This window comes from Aquarana catesbeiana, linkage group LG10, assembly GCF_042186555.1.
Source record: "Aquarana catesbeiana isolate 2022-GZ linkage group LG10, ASM4218655v1, whole genome shotgun sequence".
Classification (NCBI taxonomy): Eukaryota; Metazoa; Chordata; class Amphibia; order Anura; family Ranidae; genus Aquarana; species Aquarana catesbeiana.
The window spans coordinates 82,146,001-82,163,117 of record NC_133333.1 but is presented as its reverse complement, the minus strand read 5'-3'; the positions used below and the strand labels follow the sequence as shown (position 1 = coordinate 82,163,117).

Here is a 17,117-nt window from a genome sequence, read left to right as displayed (position 1 = left end):
AACTTGGTGTAGCGATATTCATCTTAAGGTGATGACCTTAGAGGACAAGGGGGCACTCTTTACACCTGGAGGAAAAGAGATATAATCTCCAAATACGGAAAGACTTCTTCACAGTAAGAGCTGTGAAAATGTGAAATAGACTTCCTCAAGAGCTGGTTCTGTCCAGCTTAGTAGATTGTTTTTTAAAAAAGGCCTGGGTTCTTTCCTAAATGCACATAATATACTGTACAAAGGTTATCCCCGCACTAGTTTAGGTCTCACCAGGTGTGAAGCTGATCTTACTCTCCAGAGATGAGAGGTTCCAGGTGCTGGCTCATGCTTGTAGAGACTATATGCAAACGAGAAGGTCCGGACAGCCGCACTCCAGGAAGTAATAATCCAAGTTTCTTTATTATAAAATCAGGAACACATCAGATACAGGACATCATGGACAGAGTGTACAGATCATAGGCTAACGCGTTTCGCACTTGTCCAAGTGCTTACTCATAGCTAATGATAGTAGAAAATCAGACCACATATATACAAACTATTATTGATCACGTGACTAAGTAATCAATGCAAACACACGAAACAGCTGAAATTCAGCTGTGGGGAATGTGAGTGTAGGTGAGCATTTAAATCTTGAAAATCACTATGCATATAAAGTATATATGTGTGAGCAGCAGAGGTAAATGTGAAAATGTCAAAGTTATTTGCTGTAAAAAAAATACACATGAAAAGTTGTTTGTGATATGGAATAATAAAATATAAAATTTGAAATAAAAATTCCAAAATTCAGTTATAATAAATGCTAAAATCAATTTTAAGTGAAGAGACAACAGAGTGAATGTAAGTGTTGTGGTACAAACATAAATTGATTGTAATAGGTAATAAAAAGAGTTTTATGTGAATTTTGTTGGTGTCATAAATGAATAAAAATAACAAAATAAATAAGAATAAACTCGAATAAAGTGAATGGTGATACCAGCCGGACAAAATGGAGAAATCTGTGATTGATAGCAAGAATGGCAAATTAGCTAGAGACAAAGATAGCTATGAAAGCAATAAAGTCTACACATGGAGAAAACCACTATTCACTCCAAATACATCATGAAGGAATCGAGGAAAACAGGTCAGTTTTTCTGACCAAGAAAGTATATCTGTCAATGACACTTCTGCTTATACTGCATCCGATTCCTCCTTTGATCGCTCTGAAGAATCAAAAGAGACAACAAGAACAGGTGCACAAAGACACACTGGAAACCCTCACAGGTCCAGTCATTCCAAGAAGAAGAAAACTTCCAACATAAGAAAACCAGGAGAGGCGGCAGGAAACACCAACGCCTCAAGCAATACTCAATACAGTCTGCGGGGCAAAACAAAGAAATAACACACAGCGTTATGAACATTTCAAAAAGACCTCTCAAGGAAGATGAAATTAAACTCTTAGCAAGAGGTTTAAACTTTTGCCCCAATCAACATTTTGATTTATTTAAAACCATCTTAGATGTGAACAAGTTCTCTCGGAATCTCACCCTTAGAAAACACTATTTTTCATCCTCTGAGGAATCGATCGGTTCTCCTGCCACTTGCGACATAAGTGAGTCACCCCCTTCACCTTTAATGTTTACTGATGTTTGCACTCTTAATGATTTGACTGATTTGGCCATAGAGTCAGATCCTCCCCCCGTGGATCCCCCGGATACATGTGACAAATTTTTACCTAAATCTAGATCAGATTTCTACCCGGTAGCATCCAGGGGGAAGGATTTAGACTTATTCCAAAAAATGGTGGAGGGTGAATTGACTCGCCTGGCTCGCAATTGTCAAAAGAAGTCAATGCAGGACAACTTAACCCCAAATGAACGGGTGGCATTTAAAGCACTGACAACAGATGACAGTATTGTGATTAAAAATGCAGACAAAGGGGGTGTTGTGGTAGTATTGGATGCAGAAACATATAGAGAGGAGGCCTTACGTCAATTATCAGATACATACACATATCAAAAACTCCTTAGAAATCCCACTTCCACTTTCAAAACCAAATTGTCTGCCTTATTGGATAGGGCCATACAGGTTAGCTTATTCTCTCCCAGAGATAAAAAATCATTTATACCCGAACATCCCATCATGCCAATTTTCCACCATTTACCTAAAGTCCACAAGGGCCTTAACCCCTTGACAGGTCGGCCCATTGTCGCTGGTATAGGCTCATTGAAGGAAAAGCTGGGGGAGTGGGTAGACTCACAGTTACAACCCTTGACTGTGGAGTTGCCGGGCTACCTGAGAGATACTAAACATCTATTAAGCAAGCTCCACGGTTTCAAATGGAAAGAAAATTACAGATGGATCGCTTGTGATGTTACCAGCTTGTATTCCAGTATCCCACACCACTTAGGTATGCAAGCGGTTGCTTGGTTTTTGAAAAGGTCCGGCAAGTTCTCCATAGTGTCACAAGATTTTATTTTACAAGCATTGGAATACCTACTCACCCATAATTTCTTTATGTTCGACGAGGACTACTACCTCCAGAGATGCGGGACCTCTATGGGGGCAAAGTTTTCGCCCTCATTAGCCAACCTCTTCATGGGTTGGTGGGAGTGGTCCCACATCTTTGGATGTGATAGTCCCCGCCGACAGGACACAGTTTTTTACTGTCGTTTCATTGACGACCTCTTGTTCATCACGTCTGATGCCCACGCTGACATTAACATTTGGCTTTCCTATTTTAATGACAACAACCTCAATCTTAAATTTACTGGAAATTTGGAAACCAATGACACAGTTTTTCTTGATGTTAAATTAATGGGAACCAGGGATATGATTCATACCAGCCTCTACAGAAAGCCCACAGCAGGAAACACCATCCTCAGAGCCGACTCCGCGCACCCCAAACACACCATTAGGGGAGTACCACATGGCCAGTTTTTGAGGCTAAAACGCTTGTGCAGTACACCTGAACACTTCTATGCAGAATCTCAGGAGATGGCACAGCGCTTCAAAGACCGTGGGTACCCTGCTTCCCTCATCACAAAGGCACTCGGTACAGTTAGCAGTATACCTAGGCATACCCTCTTAAAAGAGAACACACTAAAAAGGAACATAAATTCATCCAAGAAATTCCCAAGTGATATCTCAATTCCGTTTTTTTCCACGCCCTATAGTTTGGATTTCAAAAAAATAAAAAACTTCATAAACAGGTACCATCCTATTTAATGACCCAGTTTACAGTAAAATCCTCTCTGGAGGCATAAAAGTGGTTTCACGGAGAGCACCCACAAAACAAATTGGTTGAACTTCACAGGAAACTATAGATGCGAGAAGATGGGCTGCAACTATTGCTGCCACATCAAGGTGGATAAAAATATCCACTCATGTACTAATGGTAAAAAATTTAAAGTCTCTTCTTTCATCAATTGCAACAGACAGTTTTTGGTGTATGTCATTACTTGCGACATATGCCAAGTCCAGTACGTTGGCCGCACAACACGGCAACTTAAAGATCGCCTACACGATCACTTATATGACATAACAAAAGACAAATTAACGAATGTGGCCAAGCACTGGATTTTTACACACCACAAAGATGTTTCCAGTCTATTTATTCAAAGAGTAGAGAAAATAGTTATGCCCACAAGGGGAGGAGACAAATTCCATCTTTTATGTAAACATGAAGTTTTTTGGATTTTTTCTTTAAACACTAGAATTCCCCTTGGCTTAAACTTCGAATGGGACGTTTCCTACTACTATGACTGATATACAGGCTATTCACAGTGGTTTTTGATCATCTAGCCCCACCTTATATATACTTTTTTAGTTCATAAGTGCCCCCCTACATAAATAAAACAATGATAAATAATATACTTAATAGACGTTATAATATATTTCTCTTATCTGTGGCCATCAGTATGATCACAATAGGAACTATGTCTATTTTTTTTTTATATATATTTACAACAAAAATCAGTCGTCATATGAGATTATATGTACTTGACTACAATTACAATAAATCATCATCTGTGTAGAGGTAGTATATATAAATACGTCTTTATACAGTCATACTAAATATTTGGAGCATATTACATCAACAAAAAATATAGTTTTAGTGACATAGCTAAATGAAATAACACATTTATAAAAAATTGTAGTCAACGTTGGTCACAACCACTTTATCACATTTGTGCACATAGGTTTGTTGCGATTTGGGAAAGGGGGAAAGGGAAGGGGGGGAATAAAAAAGGGGGGGAAAGGAAAGGGGGGGATAGTGACCAGAAGGATAGGGGAGCAGGATAGAGATAGCCCTCCACACTGGTGAAGTTGGTAATCATTAATGTAGAAATGAAACATAACCCACCAGCACTTGAATGAAAGATAAGAGTCAGTTGTTACTGGCACCCAGGGATGAGACTTAATTCCCAGCGACCGCTTTAGGGAGACACTTCAGCATATATAGGCAGGAAGGGCCCTTAGATAAAAAGGTGTAGTGTTAAAAACAAATTGTTGTTCGGAGATGATGTACCCACGGGGTCCTCCAGGAAAGAGGTACACCGTGGTTTCTACATCATCTAACCTAAAAGGGGTAAGGGGGAGGACAGAGTAGCCACCGCAATGGCTGGTCACTTACTGTAAACTGCTGATAGGTCGGGAACCTCCGGGTGTCCGCCATCCACATAAGGCAGCCATAACGGCTGCCTTATATACCCCCAACCCGGAAGACGTACGGCGCTGTGTGCGTCAGATGCCGTCGTCACCGGGTCTGGCTCTCCTCTATTGCGCATGCGCGGGAAAGTATTCCGCGCATGCGCATAGCCCCAATATTGGTGACGCAATGAAAGTTGCCTTAGGGAAGCAGGGGAGGAGGCCGCCCAGCGAGGGAAGCTAAACCACCGCCGGAAAGCCGCATGCCCGCCGCTAGGGGGAGAATGAACTCCTCACACCGTGTTAGTGGAAGGAGATTGTAATATATGGAAAAAACTTGAGTATATCACAGAAAGATGTCTGGGAAGCACTGCATCCAGCCAGAGAAGGAGAGAATCCAGTTCACTGGCATGGTGCTTGCATCCTAACACAAAGTACAATAAATAAAATAAGCATTTCAGCAACAATGCAATAATAGAAACATTATTTATATACAGCATTTTTGTAAGCCAACCATAAAAATGGGAATATACAGTACAACATGGAAAGAGGGAATCTCTTTGCAAATGAGTTAGGGATCTGTGGCATCTGATACAATATTCATAAGGCATAATAAAGAAATCCGGGGAAGGGGGGGAGGGGGAAGGAAGGGGTGGGAAGGGAAGGGGGGGGAGAGGGGGGAAAAGGGAGAGGGCCAGGAAGGGAAGAGTAATTGTTAATGACGACATCAATGTAAAGTTTAGACTATGTGGGAAGCCAAAAGAGAGCAAAGGCAAAGCTGGGTTACCTGGGATACCAATGGTCCACTAAAGAAAATGTTTATACGTATGTGCTTCATTGAGGCCCGGGGGATGAGAGCATTCAATCGCTCAATCCAGAACGATTCCCGTCTGAGGATTTGGCGATCCCAGTTGCCTCCTCTGGGATCCTCTGGAATGACATCCAGTACACAAAATTTAACATAGTCAAGGTCAAATCTGTGGTGAATTCCAATGTGGCGGCCCACAGTTGTGAGCTTGCCATTAGTGGAGGCATACAGATGGTCCCCCAGTCTTTGCCGTAGCTCCCTGATGGTTTTACCCACATAGAAGGCCCTGCAGGCACAAATCATCAGATAGATAACGCCTCTCGCGCCACAGTTGGCAGAATGTCTTGGGGAGAATAGTTCACCATTCGGGAGTACAAATTGTTGTCCTTCTTGAATCCAAGGACAGTGTGGGCAGTTGCCACACTTGAACGTGCCTCGACTCTCTCTTGGGCGGGATGTAGGATTCTATAATGGCTATGAGTGAGCTTATCCCTCAGGGAGGTAGCTCTTCTAAAAACCAACTCTGGGGTAGATCTAATATATTTCTTGAGGGTATGGTGACCAGTCAGTATATGCCAGTGTCGAGATAGTATATTACGTAACTAGTTGTGATGGATGGAGTATTTGGTAATGATTTTAGAAAAGAGAGGTCGCTTGGAGTGGGGAGGACCATACAGGAGCGTTTGTCGGTCCTGGGCTAAGGCTCTATTAAAGACTTTTCTCAGGTTAGTGCGGCTGTAGCCCCTGGCCAATAGGCGTGTGTGTAGGGCATCAGCCTGTCGGTGGAAATCCCCGTCCTCTGTTCAGTTCCTTCTTAGTCTCAAATATTGAGCATAGGGAATACTGCGAACTAGAGGATGGGGATGGGAGCTGGACGCATGCAAAAGCGTGTTGCCCGCTGTGGGCTTGCAAAATAAATCCGTAATTAATTTCCCAGAGGGATTCCTGAGGATCTGTACGTCGGAGATACTTTGAGTATCATAAATAAAGATGAAATGAAGATTGAAATGATTGATATTTATCCTTTTTATGAAGGCTTTTAGGAGTTGTTCAGTGCCTGTCCAGATGACCAGTAGGTCATCTATAAACCTATGCCAACACAGGATATGTTCAAGGAAAGGTTGTAATAGTTCGTCGCCAAAGATGGTCCGCTCCCAGCCTCCAAGGTATAAGTTGGCGTAGGAAGGGGCACATGACGTGCCCATTGCAATGCCTTGGGTTTGAAGATAAATTTGATCCATAAAAACAAAATAGTTTTTAGTGAGGATGAACTCTAAGAGCTTCAAAATGAAGTTGTTGACCGGCCAGGTGTTATGGTCTTGTTCCATGAGGAAGGAGCCAGCCGTCCGGACGCCCTGCTCGTGGGGGATGCTCGAGTACAGAGCCTCGACATTGATAGCCACGAGGAGGGCGTCCGGAGGGATTTGGACTCCCTCGATATGTTTCAATAGGTCAGTGGTGTCCCGAATATAGGAAGGTAAACTTAGTACATGTGGTAACAAGAATGTATCCACCAGTTTACTCGCATTCTCTGTTAAAGATCCTTTACCCGACACAGTGGGTTGGCCGGGTGGTGATACAAGATTTTTGTGGGTTTTTGGTAATGCATAGAACGTTGGTGTTCGTGGCATCTGGATATTGATGAATTTAAGAGTATCCTCGTCGATGAGGCCCTCCCAGAAGGCCCCAACCATGAGTTTTCTGAACTCGTCAATGTTTTTTTTGGATGAAGGAACAATCGATTGGAGAATACCAGTTAGGGTTTAATAATATCTTGAGGCACATGGTTTGATACTGGTGGTGCGTCATGAGCACCAAATTGCCACCTTTATCTGACTGTTTAATAATTAAATCTGGGTTTTTTAAAGCTTTCTTACTGCCCTATTTTGTTTCTGGGTTAGGTTAGATGGTAATGCTAACCATTGCTCTTTTTTGAGGGATAAGATACATTCATGCAAGAAAGCCCATACAGATGGGCATGTCATTAAATCAGGGAAAGATCGGGATTTCAATTTGAGGTTCTTGGTAAGGTTGATCTGTGGTGGAGTGGAGATGGTACTACATTGGTTGACTTCGGAAGAGTCATTAGTGATGTCAGGGTCTTGTGATTCCAATGCTCCTTCGTCATAGAGGAGCATTAGGTCACGCAACACTCTGAATTCAGCCATAGTAAATTTTTTTGTTTTTTCTGCTAATTCTTTTTCCAAATTCATCTGTTTACGGTCTTGATCAAAAATATAGCTAAAAGTTAGGTTCCTAGCAAAGAGTTAAAGGTCTTTAATTGTCTCATAGATGTCAATAGGTTCTGAGGAGCAAAAGCCCAGCCCCAGTTGAAGAACCTGTTCCTCTTCTGGGGACAATGGGTATGGTGTCAAGTTAATAATATTAAGTGTGTGAATGTTATCAGTTGCGTCTACTGTGACGGGTTGTGAGAAGTGCCTGGGGTGGGGGTCTTTTGTACAAACGCGTCCAGATTTCCTTGTCTGTTGGACTCTGGGGTTGCCTGCACTAAAAAACCTGGTTGGGACAAGAGTGTCTGTATGTTGGGTTGTAACAATTTGGGAATAATGTTGTGTAAGGTGGGTTGCAGAGTCCCCTTTTGGGGAGTCTGCACACCCGACCTATATGCTTGTTGTGTTTTAAGTGTTTTACCGTGCTGTTTACCCTTTTTGGGATTCTTAGTGGGGTGATTTTCGCCTGTGAGGGATCTTTTCCGGGGAATACTTGGTGCGCGTGGGTTGGTAGACCGTGATGTAACCTGTGAGGACAGGGAAGAAATGGAAGAGTCAGATTCAGTATAATCCATCGCTGTGACGGTTGGGGGTTTATTTTTTCTAGAATGTAGTTTTCCTGACCATTTATACACATATCCTTCCGAAAAGGCCAGCTTGTCCTGAAAGAATTTACCCTGTTTTTTAGTAATGATGTCCTTATTAAGGGTCTCCAAACGGTCTCGTACCTCCTTCCACTTTTCAGTGAAGGGGACCGAGTCTTTGATGTTTGGAAATTGATTTATCAGTCTATCAATTTCACCATCCAGTACTGTCATATCCGATCGGTACTGTGTGGTTAGTTGTTGCATTAATTCTATACTGCATTTGGTCAGGATATCTTCCCAAGACTTTTTAAAGTCAGGGGAGGGATCCTTGATAGTTGGAAACATTTGTATACGGAGACCTAAGGGACAAACCTTCTCTTTGATGTAGGATTCAAAGTATTGGATGTGCCAATGAAGGTGGGATTTTCTTTTTAAAAGGTTAAACAACCTGTCCAAAAAAATTTTTGTCTCATCATCTGTCTTTTGATTAATTAGACACCCTGCCTGGATTTGGACATAAAGTCCCCCCCAAGCTGTACCTAGAACATCCATTGCCCTCAATCTATTGTGATAGGGACAGGTCCCAAGATAGCAAAGAGATGAGTTATATTTGGGGATAAAGGGGTTGGCCGAGAACAAAATCAACAATATATAAGTAAATTAGTACATGAAAAGTGGTGGCACATAAAGCAAAAGGGGTTTTTGATCCGAAGATCGGGGTGTGTTATCCACCCATGAGTAGAATTATAAGGCAAATGCCACAAAATTAAAAAAAGAGAGGTGTATAGTTTGTGGGTACCATCATCCTTCAAGAATTATTGATAGAGGGAGTTGGAGAGGAAATGATCAGGACTTCTCCATCTAAGTCCTACCTCACCATAAAAAGCAGTGTGGACTATTGTGGTACCTCATGAAAGTATGCAAGATAAGTAAAAATTTCAATTTATTCAAAAATATAAAAAAATCTATATATATACAATATAGATTAACAGCAATATAGTTAAGACATGTTACAATACAATGTTAGTTGAAATAACAATTTAAAGCGCCCGCATAGGTGAATGAAGGCAGGTTTTGAATACTTAGGGACATGAACCTCGACAGTTTCGCGGTCAAGCCGCTTCCTCAGGAGGCGTCCCAGTAAATTCTCTACAAAGTGAAACAGTCAAAATTACAAATACATAGTAATAAGAAATAATATAGAGTAGATAACATGACATTGGAGTAGTTAATCAAATTTTGAGAGTACACTCACCAACCACTGCCCCTTCGGGCTTGGACGGCACTTGTGAGACGCCCACTTCAGGCGTTCCCCCGGGGGCGAGCAAGGGTTTTTTTTTGGCAAAATGAGCTATTATGTAAAAACATAAGGTTTATAATGAGTGTTGGTGTGGGGTATCAACTGACCTCAGTGAGTAGGGTGGGAAGGCAGTGAGGGAAAGGAAAGAGGGGGGGATTAAGGCTGGGTTTACACTAGTGCAAAGTTGATGTGGGTTTCCCCACATCCAATTCGCAATGTCAGGAGATTGTGACCAGCTCTCTATGGAGCCAGTTCACACATCTCTGGAGCAGCTCTGGTGCGAATTGCACAGGAGTCCTGTGCGTCTTCTGGCCCATTTCAGGTCTGAAGTCAGGAGCAAGCCGGGTCAAATAGAGGTCAGCAGAATCAGATACAGGAACACGGATACAGGTGCAGATCAGAAAACAATGGACTAGTGCAGTTGCTGCACTTACTGTATATAGGTCACCTGGCACCAGTAAACCATCTGGAGATAAAGCCCACACACCACCACTGAAAGTGAAAAGGCTTACCAGACTCGATGGACTCAACAAGGCGTACGCCAGGTAGAGTCAGACAAGCTTGGGTGGTGCTGGACTGTGGGTGGCCCAGGAGGGCAACGTTGATGAAGTGGCTTCCACGAAGCTGTGTTCCTTAGATGATAACGAACCTGAAAATATGAGGCAAAACAAACGTAGATCGTATCCCTCGGACCAGCGTTGGAACCAATGGTGACAGCAGCAAGTGAAGGGAAAGAAGGAATGGCCAAATAGTGTAAATCCGTATAAATGGGAATTTATTAAAAATAATATACACTCACATGAAAAGATGTCTAAAAACAGCGCTGTAAAGAAGTGGCGACAGTGGGGTCCTACCCGACGCGTTTTGTCTACATGCACCCCCCAGTCGCCACTTCTTTACAGCGCTGTTTTTAGACATCTTTTCATGTGAGTGTATATTATTTTTAATAAATTCCCATTTATACGGATTTACACTATTTGGCCATTCCTTCTTTCCCTTCACTTGCTGCTGTCACCATTGGTTCCAACGCTGGTCCGAGGGATACGATCCACGTTTGTTTTGCCTCATATTTTCGGGTTCGTTATCATCTAAGGAACACAGCTTCGTGGAAGCCACTTCATCAATGTTGCCCTCCTGGGCCACCCACAGTCCAGCACCACCCAAGCTTGTCTGACTCTACCTGGCGTACGCCTTGTTGAGTCCATCGAGTCCGGTAAGCCTTTTCACTTTCAGTGGTGGTGTGTGGGCTTTATCTCCAGATGATTTACACCCCTGAAGAGATCTGTTCCAGGGGATTTTGAGAAAAGGATTTTTTTCCCAAGGATATCTTGCCTTTGGATACATGCATTTTGAACTGTCAGTCCATAGACTTTACATCTGATTTTTCTTTAAAAGCGCTACACTTATTTTGGTTTCTGATATTGATTACACTTGCTGGTTGTGTTAGCTGCTCATTTGTCCTTTCTGGTAGCGCAGAATCATTGTGTATATTTACACCTGGCACCAGTGTCAGTGGCTAATGCTTGCAAATATGTGTTTGCCCGGGCACAGCAAGATGGGCACCAGCAGGCCCACACCTGTGTATTTGCATGCACCTTGGAGCTTCAGCTGCAATATGATGAGCACGTTCCTTACAATCACCTTAGGTAAACAGCAGAGTTCAGTCTCTGCAACAATTTATCAGTTCTGTATTGCAGTTCTCTGCTGTAGCTGATTCATTACACTTTAGTGGTCAGTTGTGAGCGCAGGAATTTCGATACACTTCTGAATTGGTTAACTATGTAATTTCTGGTCAAATGTTCCTAGCCTATAGTTTTAGGGTTGGTGGTACCTGTCGAATTGGGTTCTGGAGTTCAGAGGCTTTAAAGAAACTTGGGAGAAATGAAGCATCTAACCCTGTGCCTGGGTCATACTGGAGACCAGCATGCTGAGTGTACAGGATCAAGGGCCTGTCTGCAGTTCATTGCTCCATCTGGGAGAAAGGAGGTCTCCTGCCTAGAGGTCAGGGCATAGACCAGTGCATCAAGGAGCTGCAAGAGTGTGAGAGAGGTGCAGTGTTTGTAGGGGAGCACAGTCGTGCTGCAAATCAGTCTGAGGGATCAGACCATAGGCCTAAGGTTGAGGTCTGAGCAGCTGCACTGCCAGAGTGAGCCAGGAGGCTGAAGCAGCCCTTTATGTTGCTGTATAGCATTGAGAGGGGAATGCTGAACATCCCTCTAAGGGTAACCTTTTTTGTTGTGTTGGATTCGAACTTGTATTTTCCTGTGAAATAAAAATAGACCAACAACCACTAAAACAGTATTTCCTGGCTGGTCTGAGCTCACTGGAAAGCACTACAACTTGAGCGAAACCTCAAAATATTACAAGGAGTTTATGTGGTGAACAGGGTCTTTAGGCTTCTGTTTTAGCTTGGAGGTGACTTCTACACAGTTCTTGTACCAAAAGCTTGGAGAACTGTACAACCTGAATTGACAGGGTCTCCCATTTTTGGATAGTCAGGGGCAATAACAAATTTGGCTTTTCCATATCCTCTTTGTGGAGAGTGGCAGAGTGCTTTCCTTCTGATATTCCTGTATTGTTTAGGTATATTCCACATTCCCTCCAATAATCTTCAAATATATCTATTTTGACACAGGTCATAACAGTTCATTATATTAAGTACTTGCTATGTTTTTTTTTTTACTTTTTAGGTGCCCCCTGAAGGACTGTTTGTGGGCAGACTTTACTAGATTGGAATAGCCCAACATCATTGAATCATCATTTTAATTTTCTGCTCGGCTGGTATGGGACTGAAACCACAGAGATTCAAAACCAGAGAAGCATTTACAGATGCCAGATTCTCTTGGGCATGGAACTTGTTCTGCACATCGTTTTATGGAATCAATACAACTGCAAGTGGAAACAAAAGGAGACAGACCTCAAAATATGAGTGCAGTTCTAGAGTCTTTGCTCTCAGCCACCTCCAAATCTCCACTGTTCTTTTTTTTTCTGCTGTAATCTGACTACCTGTTAGAGGGTGGCTATGTTCATTCTCCATGGTACGTATGTTGGAACATAGCCAACCTCTCTTGCGCCCTCCTGAGATGGAATAGGGTTTGAGAGCTTATGAAGGATGTTGCAAGGATGACAGAAAAACTCAGAAAATTGTTTGTAGGGTCATTAAATAGTGGATTTGTATAGATTACAGTAAGGTGACCAGATTTTTAAAATGAAATCCAGGGACATATTTTTTTTTTTTTTTTTTATTGGTAAATGGTAAACTATTTTATAAGCATATTTTCCTCATATGATATATGCAGTGTATGCGCTATGTGTTTATGGAATAATTGTATGATATATATGTTATTTCTCACATTTCGGCCAGGAGATTAAAAAAAAAAAAAAAAAAGATACTTAGAATTTTTTGGGATACCAATAGTTAAGAAGATAGAGAAAAAAACTTTTCAATGCATAGCTCTATATACTGTATTTCTCGCTCTCTATTTACTGTATCTTTCTCTGTATACTGTATCTCCCTCTCTCTATATACTGTATCTCCCTCTCTATATACTGTATTTCCCTCTCTCTCTGTATACTGTATCTTTATCTATACACTGTATTTCCCTCTCCATATACTGTATCTCCCTCTCTCTATATATTGTATCTCTTTCTCTATATACTGTATTTCCCTCTCTCACTATACTGTATCTTCCTCTCTATATGTAGCACCATCTAGTGTGCTAGTAGTATAATGTAGTTTTTTTTGAGAGTAGGTAAAATGTTCAGGCTTGGCTAGCAAGCCAATCCTGTGTGTATTTTGATCTGGGCTGGGAGTGGCTCAGGGTAGTGCTGGGTGATTCACAGGTGGCATCCTTAAATACCTAGGTTCAGCCCAGCTGGGGAGGAGTTGTATTGGGTGGAGGATGGAGATGGAGTGTTAGCCTGTAAAGGCCTTTGAGGGAGCTTCCCAGTCTGGGAGATCTTGGTCCTGGGCACGGGTGTGGACATGACCCTCTTAAAACCCGCAGAGGTGTCCAGACAGAAGGCACAGGAGGAGCAAGAGAGGACGGAGGGAGAACACTGCCGGGCAAGTCCAGGAGTTCCACAGAGGTGGCCAGGGGGGCTGGTGAGTGAGCACACCGTCAGGAGGACTGGGAGGCACGCCTGAGAGGACTGAGATGCAGCAGTCTGGGATGGGTGAGGGGCAAGTCTGGAGGATGGTGGTGTCATGGGCAGTGGAGCGAGGCAGCTGCAGCCAGGAGGGCTGGCGGTGCCTGAAGAGGTGGTACTGGGAGCAGTAGCCAAAGGGACTGTTAGCACTGGGACTTTTCAATATTTTTCTATACCATAGGGACCCGCGGTTCCTGCCTGTAAAGGGCACCTGCTTTAAGCCTGGCTGTGCCAGTGTCAGGCCTACCAACTCAGTGCTAGGTAGTCCGGAGAGTGCAAGAAAGGAAGCGATGTGCAGAAGGAGAAGAGGAGTGTATATACTGTGATGTATATAGGAGTCCAACATTAACTGTTAATTACCTGGGCATCTCATAAGTTCCCCATCCCTATCCGAGTTTAATTCCACTCAATAAAAATACAAAAACAAGTGCAAGGACTCTTTTGTGTCTCTGGATGCTTGAAAATTGTGTGCCTGGCTGGGCAGGGTGACAGAAGGACCACTATACACAGCAGATCCTATGGTGGTACCGCTACATATATATACTGTATTTCTCTCTGTATATATACTGTATCTTCCTCTCTCTATATACTGTATCTTCCTCTCTCTGTATACTGTATTTCCCTCTTTATATACCGAATCGCTCTTTATATACTGTATCTCTCTCTATATACTGTATTTCCCTCTCTATATACTGTATCCATCTCTCTCTATAATGTATCACCCTCTCTATTTACTGTATTTCTCTCTAAAAATACTGTATCTCCCTCTATGTACTGTATCTCCCTCTCTCTATATACTGCATTTCCCTCTCTCTCTCTCTCTCTCTCTCTATATATATATATATATATATATATATATATATATATATATATATATATATATTGTATCTCCCTCTCTCTATATATACTGTATCTCACTCTCTCTATATCTACTGTATCTCCCCCTCTCGTCACGTACCTGAGCGGAGACTGAAATGACGAGGTTGGCCTCTCTTGTATCTCCAGCCCAGGCCCCACTGGAAGTGAAACAGAGGACACCAAGGGACAGGAGGAATACGAGTGCTTGTAGATGTAGGTCAGGGAACTTGCAGGAGGAGATGCGATTCCAAGTCAGCAGGAGAATCATCAGATCTGGAACTGTAGCCGTGCACAGCAGTTTAGCTTAGGTTAAGGAAGCACTCCACTTGCTCTGCGGGGCCAGGGTGTATGGCTGACCAGAGCTCTCAGCAGACTTGCAGCAGGAACGTTTAGCATGGTGCAGAACTGCAGCAGCAGACAGCCGGGCAGATACTCGAGCAGGGTGGTAAGTCAGGATCAGAGGCAGGAACGTGGTCATTGGATAGCCAGGGTCATCAACAGGCGGCAATGAGGTACCAAATCAGGAGTAGAGCCAAAGTCAGGAACGAGCCGGGTCATAAGCTAAAGACAAGACAGAAGAGGAATCCGATATCAGGTCAGGAGTAAGCAACCAAGGGAACACTAAGTGATAAAAAGTATGTGTGTACTCCGCGCCAAACAAAATAGAAAAGATTAGAAAAAATTGTGAAAATAATATTATACAAAAATATATGCTGCTCCCCTAATATTGATGTGGTAGTAATCAATGAACAATTGTGTGGTGTGTAGAGGGTACTGTGTAATAACTAATTAAATTTAAACACAATATATAAAAAAATTAATGGTCATGCATATATGAATAGTGCAAAAGATCAATTGGAAAAACTTGATGATAAAAAAAAAATCAATCATAAGTGATAAAAAAGTAATATATAAAGTCCCAAATGAAAAGTTCATAGTGGTCTAAGAACAATTCTTCTGTGTAGACAATCTTCCAAAGAAGTAGTGAGAAATCCTTCACCAAAAACACAATGAACAAAACCCAATGTGTGCTGAGAATAAGATCTGCTTACCAGAGAGATTTGACTTCTTTACTTAAAGCGGAGCTCTGCCGAAATTTTTTTTTTAAAAGTCAGCAGCTACAAATACTGCAGCTGCTGACTTTTAAAACATTGACACTTACCTGTCCAGGGCGCCCGCGATGTCGGCACCCAAGGCCGAACCGTGTCTCCATCCTCGGGTGCTGCCGCCTCCATCTTCGGTAAGGGAATCAGGAAGTGAAGCCGTGCAGCTTCACTTCCCGGTTCCCTACTGCGCATGCGCGAGTCGCGCAGCGCAATACGGATGGTCCCTGCTGTCTCTGGGACCCGTGTGTTTCCCAGCAGGCAGCGGGGAGGGAGCAGGAAGTGGCCTAAATAACCGCAGATTCTGCGGCTATCTATGCCGGAAGTGGGTACAGATACCTATAATATACAGGTATCTGTACCCCCCTCCCCCCTGAAAGGTGCCAACTGTGTCATTGGAGGGGGGGAGGAATCTGATGAGTGGAAGTTCCCCTTTTGGGTGGAACTCCACTTTAAAAATAAAGTCAAATACCGCTTTGGCAGAATAATGCCTGCTCGCATATATGGACTGGAGATGTAAAGAGCCTTCCTCCCCGGGGTTATGCATGGGATATATGGAAAAAGCAATGGAGATCCATAGCGTAATTCTATTTATTAAAAAAGTATAAAATACAAAAAGCCAAAAGGCTGCTTACATTTACAAGTGCCTAGACCCAGCACTGGGGCTGCTAGCTCATCTGTGCTGGAAGTGTGTGCAGACGCCTTGCTTCCACCTCCGTGGTCGGCGTGCGTTCCACCAGCCGGAAGAGACAACCAAAGGGACTAGAAATTACGTGGAATATCGTGATCAGGTACCACTCCGACGTACGTTTCCTGATTACGCCTTCAGGAAGTGTACCTGGTCACTGGGGAACTTATGGTCAAGTATCAAATGGGGACATGCTAATTTTAAAAGGGAAATTGCAAATGCACAGCCGCAGTGCCGGTTTACATTGCTTGACAGCCTATAGCTAATTAACATATAATCAATGTACAATATATGCAATAGATAGGGATGAGCTTCGTGTTCGAGTCGAACCCATGTTCGACTCGAACATCGGCTGTTCGATCGTTCGCCGAATTGCGAACGTTATGGGCCGTTCGCGCTAAATTCGTGTGGCGCGTCACGGCCCATAATTCACTGCGGCATCGCAGTGCATTGCTGGCTGATGATTGGCCAAGCATGCACTATGACCCGCATGCTTGGCCAATCACAGCGCTGTCAGTAGAGAGAGCTGTAATTGGCCAAAGCCAGGGTGGCTTTGGCCAATTACGGCTCAGGGCATTTAGTACACACCCCACACTATATAAGGCCGCCTGCACGGCGGCCCTGTGTAGTGTGTGTTCCGGTGTGCTGAGAGATAGAGAGAGAGAGAGACAGTGTCATTTGATTTGAGTTAGATAGATTAGGCAGAACAGTCAGTCAGTTAGCTGCACTTACAGTGTATTGTGTATATATATGCATCCCAGGTGTTGCATATATAT

At 43.0% G+C, this 17,117-nt stretch overlaps 1 protein-coding gene across 3 annotated transcripts in view; it reads left to right on the top strand.

Annotated features, from left to right (window-relative positions):
- Positions 1-14,119, top strand: part of FLT3LG (fms related receptor tyrosine kinase 3 ligand) — a 711,034-nt gene extending 696,915 nt beyond the window's left edge. For all 3 annotated transcript variants that reach the window (XR_012236338.1, XM_073602344.1, XM_073602340.1), the window contains one exon: positions 12,234-14,119. Coding sequence is in view for 1 of the 3 variants with exons in the window: in XM_073602344.1 (XP_073458445.1) it covers positions 12,234-12,244 (11 nt within the window). In the remaining 2 variants the exon portion in view is untranslated. The remainder of the gene's footprint in view (positions 1-12,233) is intronic.
- The last annotated feature ends 2,998 nt before the right edge of the window (positions 14,120-17,117 follow it).